General features: G+C 37.3%; 1 protein-coding gene across 9 annotated transcripts in view; it reads right to left on the bottom strand.

Moving 5' to 3' along the window:
- Positions 1–575: 575 nt before the first annotated feature.
- Positions 576–13,192, bottom strand: part of ADGRG6 (adhesion G protein-coupled receptor G6) — a 153,919-nt gene continuing 141,302 nt past the window's right edge. For 7 of the 9 annotated variants that reach the window (XM_043457459.1, XM_043457466.1, XM_043457460.1 and 4 more), the window contains 3 exons: positions 10,440–10,541; positions 9,229–9,381; positions 576–3,699 (listed from right to left, as the gene is read on the bottom strand). In XM_043457459.1, coding sequence (XP_043313394.1) covers positions 3,521–3,699; positions 9,229–9,381; positions 10,440–10,541 — 434 coding nt within the window. In that variant the 3' untranslated portion in view covers positions 576–3,520. Of the gene's footprint in view, positions 3,700–6,203; positions 6,250–9,228; positions 9,382–10,439; positions 10,542–13,192 lie in introns of all 9 variants that reach the window. The other 2 variants (XM_043457467.1, XM_043457469.1) reach the window with 1 other exon arrangement.

Here is a 13,192-nt window from a genome sequence, read left to right as displayed (position 1 = left end):
GGCCAGGAGTTGTGAAGTTGGCTCAGAAGACCTGAGTTAGCAGTGACCAGCCAACACGCCTCGCAACTTAGCACTAGGTAGGGCCGTGAGCCAAATTGGGTCTTGGCTCTCTGCAGAAGAGAGTTATCCTAAATAATCACAGCAAAAGGAAGTGAGGAGGTCCTGCTCTCATCATGCAAGTCAAGTTGGCTAAATTCTGTCATTTTCTAAGCCTCCCACAAAGAAAACAGTGACTATAAATGTGAAAAAAAAAATCCTAAGATCTAACTTCTATGTCATATTATTGATTTGGTTCCCTTTTCAGAAGGCTGAAGACTTCCCAAAAAGGAAACCTACATTACTTTTAATTTGCCACAGAGCTTGGCTTTGCATCAGTCATCTTAAGAAAATCTAAGAACTTCAAAATGCATTAATCCCCAGTGAACTGGATCTTTCTAAAATATTCATTCTCAGTGTTTTGGCAAAGTCACTCCATGTCACTAGCTTAATTGGTGGCAGGTTATTTTCCAGTTGTCAAATAATTTTTTCCTATTTAAGAGGCAGAAATAAAAACAGTCATTCATAAAGGAATTGAATAATTTGGATCACAAACAACATAAGCATTTATTTGAAAAACATTTTCCATTTAAGTAAAACGGCAAATCAGCTATAGTAGCTTCTTTACTACTTATTCTAATCTGCACTCACAGTCATTTTTTATTCATCAAATTCAGAGATACTGCTACAGAAAACTATTTCACAAAGTATTTAGAAAAAAATATATACAGTCTCTCTGATAGAAAGTTAATTAAAATAACAAAGCCAGGCAATATAAAGGTAAGATATAAAACAAGCTCACATTTATAAACACAAATAAATAAATATGTACAAAAGAGTCTATGCCAACATTAAACAAACAAAGCTTTACAATGCAAGTCATGGTGACAACAATGGAAAAGATCTCAGGATCCTAGACTGACTCTAACATGATGTAGTTTAAAAAAAGGAAAAGGAAGAAAATAAAAAAACAACAAAAACTGAAACTGTTTTCCAACTCTCTTCCAACCCCAGAGAGTCTAAGTTGATATTACTGTCAAAGTTAGGCTAAACTAAATTTTGGCTCCAGAGCTAAATTCCTGAAGCTCTGTTTTGAGGGGGCTAAATGAAGGTGAGAACTACATGTGTAGAACTCAAGTCCACTTGCAAATGTTTCTATTCAGCTGTTTCTCCATCTTTTTTTTTTAATCCTTACCTGATTACTGGAAATTTCTAAAGTGGAGCTGATACTGTTGTCAAATATGAAAAGAACATTTTTCCCAGATCTGCATGAATATGAGTAGAAATCAAAGATATTTTTAAAGTTCTCACTTTAATTACTTTTAACTACATAAGCACTTCGGGTAGCAATCTCACAGTTGAAAGCTAATTAAATTCTATCATCTCTAAGGCTTGGAAGAGAGTATATGAAGATTCAGCGACTAGTTAAGGTTAACTTTCATCTGGATGCAACCTCTGCCAAAATAAGCAGCCTGTTAAAATACATGCCTATGGAAAACAATGTGATTCTGCTGTAGGGAATCTCAGTGACCTCAGATTTACTATCTTTTCCTTCTGTCCACAACCCCTCTCTTGGGAAGGCCAGGCTGAGCCATGCTTTTATCTCCCAGAACAGTGTTCCAGGATGCTACAAAATGGAATGATATGAAAACTCAATACCACATCATCACCTGTTTGGGTCTGCCAAAGACCTTCATGACTGAGGATGAGTGGAAGGTGACGTTCCTTGGTTGCTGCGCAGTCTGAGAGCTTTCCTGTCTCAAACTAAGGGCTACCTGCTTTCCGCACAGAGGGAAAGGGCCCCAGGTGCTCAGTCTGACTTCTGCCTTTAAGCAGTTTCATTCTGCCAGAATGTCTCATCTTCTCATCACTTAGGTTGCTTCCAGAACCTGAAACGTCTCAGATAACCCAGAGCAAATGTAAAGGTACAGCACATATTGAGACCAATTTCTAAGAAACTGGACACTCATCCATCATTTAAGAACAATTAAAATGCGGTCTACACATTCACTAGCAAGCACATTACTCAGGATAGTCTGAAAGTTAGGCTAAAAGCTGCTTTCTATTATGCATGACTTATATGCAGAAACCTAATCCATAAATAACACCCCATCTATCTTGCCAGATCTCCTCTGGCTCTTATAATCAGAGGACCTATATACAAGCAGTTTTCAGACTGGCAAGTGTAGACCCACATGTTTATATATTATTCTGATTATGATAAGTCACCCACCTAAGTCTCAGTTTATATTCTTTGGAACAAAACTTTTGAAAGAGGAAGTAAGAGGCTTTTCACTTGTGCAAATGGAAATATCTTAAAAGTCTCTGGAGCTATGACAAGACCATAGAGTTTCAATAGTTGTTTTTCCCAAAAGGGCATGACTGTTGTACACAGCTGGCCTAATGGAAATTCCATTCCTCCCATGAACCCATGGATCTATATACAGTAGAGGATCAAAAATAGAGGTGTAAGAGGTTTATCTTCAACTACTTTGAGGTCCACTGTAATGAAACCCCAACATTAAATTTGATTCAAAAGTACAGGATTAAATTATAATTAATAATGATGTTTAAGTCGTGTCTTGAATAGGATAAATGAAACAACATGACTTCATATTAACTAGGTCAAAATTTGGGAAATTCTTTCTTAGGCACATTGTGGTCTTCATGGTTAAACATTTGAGATAATGGAAAATACACCTTTCTAAACTTTGTCAGACATCATTCTTTTGTCTCGGTAGTTAAAAAACAAGGAAATGCTACTGCATTCATGGAAACTAGCAGAGATGGGACTTGGGGGCATCCAAAATAGTTTTAAATATTAGTATGCTTTTTAAAAGATTTTTTGGATGTGGACTATTTTAAAAGTCTTTAATGAATTTGTTTCAATATTGTTTCTGTTTTATCTTCTGGTGTTTTGACTGCAAGACATGTGGAATCTTAGCTCCCTGATCAGGGATCGAATCCACACCCCACCCTCACCCCCTACGTTGGAAGGCAAAGTCCTCACCAGTGGATCAGCAGGGAAGTCCCTATTAGTAGGGACTCAACAAGCTTTTGCTTGTTGAGAAAGATGATGGAGCAAATGACCATATCCAAACCCAATTATTTGGTGGAGTGTGAATAAACTCTAAACTAAACTTGTCCATAGCCTGGCCTGTCCCTTGTCCTCTAATCTTAATATTTCACCTCCCAGCCCAAGTTCTGATTGGTCAATTCAGTTATATATTTAAAAAACCCTATCCCCTGTGGGTACTGAATCATGTTGCTCTCAGTAGTGAAGTTTTAGTGATGGTGGAAACTCCCCCATGGAAGAAACACACTGAAAAGACAGACAGTGAATTTCACAAATGCCTTCTTCATAAAACACACTGGTCATATATATGCAGTTACCTAGGTAAGACCACGTTTACACCTGCTAGTCAGAGTTTGACTGCTTGCACATCTTCGTGCAGACTGATTCCTCTTTCTTATATTAAAGATATCAAAACTTTGTACTATGGCTGAAAGTGTCTGACATGATAATATTTTTATAGAAATTATCTGAATGAGCATTGCAATAACCCTTGACCTTATCAATGACCTGATGGACAGGAATGATCGATGTTTGTTCTCCATCAGCATGAGTCAGTTTTGATGAGGACTTGTCCATGGAAGCATTGTCTGAAAGAAATTATACAAGAAATTAGGCTGCAAGATGAGCTGGTAATATGCCTGAGGGCTACCGTTTTGGACCCTCTATTTTGCACATTAAAGAAGATCACAAAGGAAATAAAGCTCTGATTCTTAGTTTTGGTAGCAGGCAGCACTAAAATTTCATGTTTCTCATCTTCAAAGTGCATTCCTGCATATGAATGAATGTTAATGTGCCTTCTAGTAATTTGTGGGGCTTTGTTTTAAGAAATGTTCTTCTAAGTGGTATTTTTCAAAGAGCCAGTGAGTAGAGTCATCAGAAAATTGAGGCAAAAATATATATGGCAAATGGCTCGCACAAAGTAGTGACAGATTATATAACAATGAATTAAAAAGTGCTGAAATATCTGTGGAAGAAACAATATGATGTCTATGATATGTTTTCACAGTAATACAGAAAGGGGAAAACATGTAGGTGGCTATGAGCGGATAGACTCAAGGGGATTCATTATATTATCCTCTCTACTTTTTATATGTGTTAGACATTTCATAATAAAATTTTTAATGAAATATAATTTAAAGAATTTTGGAAAAGAAAAGTGAATAAAAAACATAAAAGCTATTTTGAACACATTTTTTTCATGGAAAAAACTTGTGAAATGATTGCAATATAGAAAAAAGGGCATCTTTCATGAATTATTTTTAAATTATAGAATCCAAAATTATCTTTATCAGAAATATTAAGTATATGTTTTCATTAACTATGCTACAGTCTCAGAATAATGTTATTATTGCTGGCAGCAATAAAATCACAGTAACTAACAGTAATAAACGATTGCTAAATTACATTTCTGTCCTAAATATCTCAGTATCATATATTAAACATTATTTTCCTAGACCCATAACTTTCTAAAATTGGCTCAGCCAATGCCTTGAAACTCTGTCGTGTGTGTGTATGTGTTAGTTGCTCAGTCATGTCTGACTCTTTGCAACCCCAAGGACAGTAGCTGGCCACCCTTCTCTGTCCATGGAATTCTCCAGGCAAGAAAACTGGAAACTCTGTTAAACACTATTATCTATAAATACACGTGACTATTTTCATGTACCCTATGAGTATCTTGTAAGTATCTCTCTTCCTCCCTCTCCCAACACATTTTGGAAAAAAATTCTATCTTAAAATCTACTACAGAGATTTCACAACAGTGAATGAGCAAATATGACCTTCTACAAAGTACTGTCTCCTGCAGTTGTATCATCTCTATTCACTGTGGAAGTGGCAAAAATTCTATCATGAAAAACTGTGCCTAGAAATCATGGCTCAAAACGGAATGTTCACTCCACGTGTTTTATGTTTTGAGTATGCTGGACCCAGTGTGTGACTTAACATTAAAAATCCATCCATAATTGGCAAAAGCCATGGCTATTGTATCTGTTGTCTTTGGAAATGACTCAAATTGTTCAACTGTGGTCTTGGTGTTGGAGCAGACACTAAATACAATGCAAGCTAAAATTTAAAATGTTGTGTCCATCTCACTAGAGGAAGCAAGAGAGAACAGATGGTCTATGGGAAGAGTGGGCAGACTGAAGCATGGTGGGATGACCCAGGATTGGTGAGAAAAAGGCTCAGGGGTCATTATATAAGGGTCCCTCCCCATTCAGCTCTCAGCAAGCTGATTGATTCTATGCTTTCCTTCCGTTCACACATTCACTAGCCATTGGTTTTCGGTTAGGAATTTTTCTATTGGCTTAAATCTCAATAATGAACAATTTGTACTTGATGTTTTTAGAAAACTACACATCCTCAAAAAAACCTTCAAAGATACATTCATTCTATTTCATTGACAACTTCCAGGAGCACACAGTTTTTAAAGACTTTGACCAGCTCCATTCCAAATATGTGACCCAATTTTCTGGATCTTCACAGTCTAATAAAGTAAAATTCTGAGCTAGGTCTGTGTTTCTACATATATGCTATTCCCAGTTCTGCAATTCCTGTAGTTATTATATTGTGGATAATATAGATTTTTTATTATTTCTATAAGTCTGAAAACCAGGGGCTAGGGAAATGAACTATTATTTGGCTGATGCTGAAATTTCAAGCAGACAAAAGTCCTCAAAAAGCAGGCTTGGAATCGACAATTTCTCTTTTATGACTTCTGTCAATGTACCATGACATATCCAGTAATTCATAAGAGCAGTGAAAAGGTAAAGAATTGTACTCCATTCTACAATGAACCTCTCAAGTACTGCTTGTTTTTCTTTCTGTTACATGACCCACTAACTCCAGAGCATGGTACATTTCCTAGAAGGAGCAGCTTGCAGATACCCCCATGCACAGAAGAGCCAGCCCAGCACACGACCATTTGACAGTTCAGAAATTCCAGTTCAATGCAGGAATGTCCTTGTGCCAGCTGAGAATTATTGTAAAGAAGAAGCCATTTTGCTGGTGCAGCAAGAGTCTTAGTTTAATCCATGCAAATATTCTATTACCTTGCAAAAAAATTCATGCATTCAAAAAAGTAATAAAAGTTTACCTGAATGATCCACTTTTGTTGAAGGAATGATCTTAGAAGACATTATCTACAATTCCAAGAAATAAACCATCTAGATATCCATGATGATATGCAGTGACTTTCTACATACCCCAAGTGACCTAGGTACCAGCAGTCCCACTGAGAACTGGCTAGGTTGCAGAAGACCCTTCATATGTCGACTAACTGGAATGATTACACCATGAAAGTTATGTCATACCATTGACTATATCCTTATACTAGTTAACAAGAACCTGTTTAACCCCAAATGTTTGAAAAGAAACAATTAACATTAGTGAAGTCTTCAAAAATAAATATCCAAGATTTTGAAACAGTAAAGCTTTTCTTTGGTATCCCCATTTCTACAGTCCCTTTTATCTTCTAGTCAGCTTTCCCCATGATGCTATTTCCAAATATTTTATACTTTCAAAATGCCCTCTGTTCCAAAATATCTACCTGTTATCTTCTTTACCATTTTAATAGTCATTTTTCAGGCTAGCTATTCTCAGTTATATTAACAGGAAAATAATTCAATTGAGTTAATTCCTATGCATTCACAACTAACTTATAATGCATTAAGCATTTGGATTTTAAAGGGGAGACAAAATGAGTATCTAATTTTAAGGCTGATTTAATAAAAGTATAAAATTCACTCATTTTAAGTACAGTAGAGGCTTGCATAATAGTTGGGGTTAGGGGCACTGACTTCCTGAACAACTGAAAATCTGAGTACAATTTACAGTTGGCTCTCTGTGTCTGAGCTTCTTCAGTGTCCATAGTTCTGCATCCATGTATTCAGTCAAATACGGATCATGTAATACTGTTTGTTGTATTTGGAACTAAAAAAAAACCTGCATATAAGTGGACCTGCACAGTTCAAACTGTTTTATTCAAGAGTTAACTGTAAACAATATTTTGTGCCAGGGAACAACCAATTAGGTAGACTAATCTATCTCAGATTATATGCCTGTTATCATGTTTCTCACACAGGTGTTTCAGGCAAGAATGCAAAGGCCTCTTAATTTTAAGGAAAACTGCTTGTGGGCAGGACTCAAAGACTGCACCCCACTCTGGAAGAGTTCATAGCTTCTATTCAATTCCCCAAAGTATCCCTGACTCCAAGAAACTTTAAGCACTGCTGTCCTAACTGCTCCAAGTTTTCAGATACTTTTAAAAAATAATTTTATTTATTTATTGGCTGTACTGCATCTTCGTTGCTGGCTGGGCTCTTCCCAGTTGTGGCGAACAGGGGCTACTCTCTAGTTGTGCGCGGGCTTCTCATTGCAGGGGCTTTTCTTGTTGCTGAGCGCTCTAGGGCGTCCAGGCTTCAGTATTTGAGGCACAAGGGCTCAGAAGTTGCAGTTCCTGGGCTCTATAGCACAGGCTCAATGATTGCGGCGCACAGGCTTAATTGCTCCTGGGCATGTGGGATCTTCCCAGACCAGGGATCGAACTCATGTCTTCTGCAGTGGCAGGCAGATTCTTTACTGCTGGGCCACCAGGGAAGCCCTTCAGATCTTTCTTTGACTAATTTTGGAATTAAAAAACTCTCTAAACATTCAAACTTCTTTTCCACAGTGCTATCTTGAATCCCAGGGAGTGGGCACCACAGTGGTACAAGCAGGGACATGTGGAAAGATTCAAATGTACATAAGGGTCATTTGAAATGCAAGTGTTACAATGTGAACATTTATACACACATCACGCAAATCACTCCATTCTTGCCAAATATGAATGTTTTTGGGTGCCATTTGCTTCTGCCTACATTTATTAGCTAAACAAATACAAAATTTAAAAGTCATTTCCATTACCTTTTATAAGCATCTTTCATTTAGAAAGTGCTGGATACTGAGTGTTGAGAGCTGTTTAATTAGTATTTAAAAGCAGCATTTCTGTTATTTTCAACTGAAATTATTAAAGGAGGATACCTTTTCACATTGTTCACTGGCTATCAAGGACTGCAAAACGGTCTTTGCAGGCATGTGTCATTTTATTTCACTTCACTTTGAAGCCCCTCACAGACACTGCAGTTTTTATAAATCGAAGATTTGTATTGTCTGATGACAGTCAAGCACATTTTTCAGCAATAAAGTATCTTTTAAAATTAAGGTATGTACATTTTTTGACATGATTGTATTACACACAATAGACTGTGGTATGGGGTAAACATATAAGCACATATTTATACATGGTGCTTATAATCACTGAGAAACCAAAAAATTCCTGTGACTCTCTTTATTGCAATATTCAATATATTATGGTGGTCTGAAGCCAAATTCTCTGCATGTCTGAAGTCAGCCTGTGTTTTCATAGTCTTCAGGCTCAGTGTCAGAAAGTGCGATCATTGTAAATATCATGAAGATTTGGTAGATGAATAAAGATACAATGCTTCTCATCATCTGTATCACTTTCCAAACATAATGTTCCCTCTTTCATATTTAATCAGTAATGTAGAGAGCAATCATCAGTAACACTTCCAATGGTTAGGGACTTAAGTATCTTTTTTGATTAAGGTATAATTGACATATATCATTATTCATTTTAGGCATACACTATCATGATTTTATATTTGTGTATATTTCAAAGGACTTCAGTCTTTCACATACAAGCTGGATGGTGTCTCTTCCTGTTTTCATTCCAACTTGCCAGGTAACTGTCATACTATGCTGAAATAATCTGCAACTCAATTTCCGTATTTTTTAAATAAAGATATAACTTTTAAAAACAAGATACCATACTTTTTTAGGAAAATTAAATTTTAAAGAAAATGAAGTTACAAAAATATTGAGTTAATGATACTCTGACAATGTAGGTTCAATTTTGGCTGTAAATTCTTTAAAAAAGGACAAAATATTCACAAAGGTGCTGAAGGTGCAAGCAAATTTTGATTTTCCTGTCTAAAATAAGCACCCTAATGGGCACTGTGATCTATGAATCTTTATGACATGCCAGTTCTCACCATAAACACATGATGGGAAGTGTCCCAGAGAGCATCTTTACCAGCACCTTTCTGGCCAGAATGACTCACCAGTGTGGCTGTTCCTTTTGAAGTAGGTGGTAGAGCTGGATTTAGACTTGGATGTAAGGTAGGTTGAGTTAGAACCAATGGAGCTGGAGGACAAAGATTTTCCTAGATTATCAGAACTCTTCTTGATGATATTGGTAGCTGTCTTACTCCAATCTGAAAGAAATGACATCTCTCCATGAGTCTGCTTGAGAGGGGATATAGTCTGCTTTGAGGGCTTCCCTGGTGGCTTAGCAGTAAAGAATCTGCCTGCAATGCAGGAGATGCAGGTTCGAACCCTGAGTTGGGACAATCCCCTGGAGGAGGGCATGGCAACCCACTCCAGTATTCTTACCTGGAGAATCCCATGGACAGAGGAGCCTTGTGGGCTACAGCCCATGGGGTTACAGAGTTGGACACAACTGACTTAGCACACATGCACACACTTTGCCTTGAAAAATCATCACCACATTATTCAAGTAACTGATTCATAACATTAGATGTTCTGACACATTGGCAGTGACTCATACAAGAGATGGACATGTCAACAGTAACAACTTGAAGAAACAGAAAAGTTTCTTAATTTGACCTCATGTTTAAAATTCTACTTAATATCTTCAGGTTGAGAAGTAACCACTGGAGGTTTTTTTTAAAAGAGTAATATTTTTCTTCAGGGATTTTTTTCCTATTGAGAAAAATCTCTTTTGTCTAATAATGTCAATGAAGACTTCAAAAATATGGAAAGGTATATAGGGTATAGTGGATATCCGAGTAGTTAAATTAGACATAAAACCTTGAGCAACTCACTTAACCTATCTGGAACTCATGCTTCTCCTTTGCAAAACAGAACAGCCAGGTCCGAAGTCCTTAGATCCCGTGCAGTCTTAATAATCTAAGATTCCAACCAAGCATCTTTACACACTCCACCGTTACACCTTGCTACCACTGGGACTAGGCTGCTCGGACAATGCAAATGTGTGTGTGCTCAATCGCTTAGGTGTATCCGATTCTTTGCATCCCCATGGACTGTAGCCCGCCAGGCTCCTCTGTCCATGGAGTTTTCCAGGCAAGAATACTGGAGTGGGTTGCCATCTTCCCGATCCAGGTATCGAACCTGAGTCTCCAGCATTGGCAGGCAGATTCTTTACTACTGAGCCACCTGGGAAGCCCAAATGACAAACACTTCTGACCACACTCTTAATGTTAGAAGCTTGATCACCAACATGCCCATTTACCTGAGTTGTCTGCCAACCGAAATCTACCACAGCAGAGATGCCGCCTCCACTGTTTCTGAACATTCTCCTTCATAGCACAGTGGAAGATAAATATAAATAAGCCTGGGACAAAAGAAAAGATAAACAATCAGGCAAATTGACACATCGCTAAAGATAAATCTTACAAAACACATGGATTCAATTTAATTTTTTTTACACCCAAATCACTCAGAAACAAAGATCCTAAGGAATCTTTAAGTATGCAGCTGATGTTTTAATCCTTTAGACTAGAACACAGAGGCTCAGATAAAACTAGAACAATTACATGAATATAATTCTGTCCTTGTTTTATTCAGCATTTGTTATGACATAACCTAAAGACTAATCTGAAATAGGCAATATTCAATTTAAGAGACAATGTTTCCCTTATGTTTGTTTTAGAATTATGTGAAAACATCCATGAGCTCATCATCTATTTCAATTTGTGTATTCTAAGCTATTTTATGTAAGCATGTTATTGTAAGTCTGGGCCATAGAAAAGTGGTATTTTTACAAGTCAAAAATGGCCCCAAATCAGCAATTTCATGTAGCTCCACCTGGCCTGCTTTAGTTTCTCAACATTTTAATGCAGAAGTATTTCTGTATTGTCAAGTGGTCTTCATATATTTATAGTTTGCCTGCATCTATCAAAAACTGTACCACTTGCGCTTTGGGAGCCAGCCCCTTTTAACTCTTCAAGGAATTTGCTTTTGCATTTTTACCTTCTCGTGGCTGCCTCAATTTCTCCCTCCCTTCCTCCAAACTTGGTTATTCCCATTACTCACAAGCATATCCTAGTAACTCTCTTTTAAATAATCAAAGAATTTCTCCTTTAACCCCCAATCTTCTTCCAGCTTCTACTTCTTCATTTCCTTTCTCAATAAAACATGTAATAACTAACTTTTGCTGTCTCTACTTTTTCTCATTTCTTCTCAACTTGCCTCAAGGAGGCCACATGTCCGCCATCTCTGAAGCGACTGTCCACATGTCTGAAGACCACTAAAACTGTTCCTATAGATCACTGGAACTCCCCTACTGTTAACTCAGTTTTCTTTCCCATTTTACTAGACCTCTCAACAGTATTCAAAACAATTGACTACTCTCTCATTCTTGAAATACATCCACTCTTTTTTAAAGATTTTTTTTTCATGTGGGTCACTTTTTTTAGTCTTTATTGAATTTTGTTACAACATCACTTCTGTTCTATGATTTGGTTTTATGGCTGAGAGGCATGTGGGGTTTTAGCTCCCCGACCAAGGATCAAACACATACTCCCTGCATTGGAAGGTGGTCTTATCCACTGGACTGCTAGGGAAGCCCCTTGAAATATATTCTTGATACCATTTTCTCCTTTGGTGGAGGTGGTTTAGTCACTAAGTCATGTCCGACTCTTGAGACCCCATGGACCGTAGTCCTCCAAACTCCTCTATCCATGGGATTTCCCAGGCAGGAATACCAGAGTGGGTTGCCATATCCTTCTCCAGGGAATCTTCCCGACCCAGGGATTGAACCCACATCTCCTGCATTGCAAGTGGATTCTTTACTGCTGAGACACCATCCCTGATGTTCAAAATAGCAGTGCTCTTCATCATTACCCTCAAACAAACATATTAAACTCATTTCAGCTCAATAATTTGACAGCTCTTCCTTCAAACCTTTACATAACAGGATCTTAACCTGCCATTCAGGTCTTAGATCAAACTCCTCAAAGAGGCCATCATCAACTGTTTCTTTTTATTTTTTATGTCTTAGCCTCTGCTCACGCCCTTGCACACACTATTTTTGCTATGGCACTGATCAGTACCTGATATTCTTGTATTCCTTATGTATTCATTTATCTCTTTGCTTGATTATCCCTTGCTAGTAAATAATAAGCTCCAAGAACACAGGGATGCTTGTCTATCTAATGCTCTACTAGCCATTCCCAAAATAATGCCAGGAACTAAGCAGGACCTCCATAAATGCTTTGTTGAATGAATAAATATAACCATGATTAATCACTCACCTATTTTACATGAGATAATTTAATACATACACATACATCTGAATGTCTTAAATGTGTTTGGATGTCGGGGCTTAAAAACAGGAGTTAATAGAACACAAGTTAAGGAGTGGCAGGAATACAATGAAAATATATTTAAGGCAAAAGTTTCTGAAACGTATACAAATTAGTTGCCAAGTAATGCCTTAATAATATACCATGTTAAGCAGATTATCTACATAAGTGAGGGTATTTTAGAGAGTGCAAGGGCTTAAACTGAACCTGAATAAACTTTGGGTAGGAAGTTAAGGGACGTTTCCAACAGTAATCTACTCAGTGACTCCTAAGCACTGCTAAGCCGGAGGCACTGTTTTAGGAGCAGGAATTTCAAGGGGATGATCATCGCTTCCATGGAGCACAGGGTCTCGCATGGAACATCATAAAAGTGAAAATGACTAAAGTGCCTTTAATGGACATTAAGACCTGTCCATTCTTTTCAAGTATGGAGTATTCATCAAAAAAACTGTAAATTACACTGTAACCTGTGTAACTGGAAAAGTGGGGCCCATATTTAAAGTACTCTTATTTTACCGGTTGCAGATAAATTTTCAAATGAAATCTAAGGCTGTGTTTTTACATTTTATTTTTCAATGTCTTAACTGAAAGTGGTCACAGTTTTACTCCAGAATAAATTACATTATTAAGAATAATTACAGAAGGGAATGTGCTGGATTTCTACAGGTTAGACCCTGAA

This window comes from Cervus canadensis, chromosome 33, assembly GCF_019320065.1.
Source record: "Cervus canadensis isolate Bull #8, Minnesota chromosome 33, ASM1932006v1, whole genome shotgun sequence".
Classification (NCBI taxonomy): domain Eukaryota; kingdom Metazoa; phylum Chordata; class Mammalia; order Artiodactyla; family Cervidae; genus Cervus; species Cervus canadensis.
This window is presented reverse-complemented; position numbering and strand designations above follow the sequence as displayed.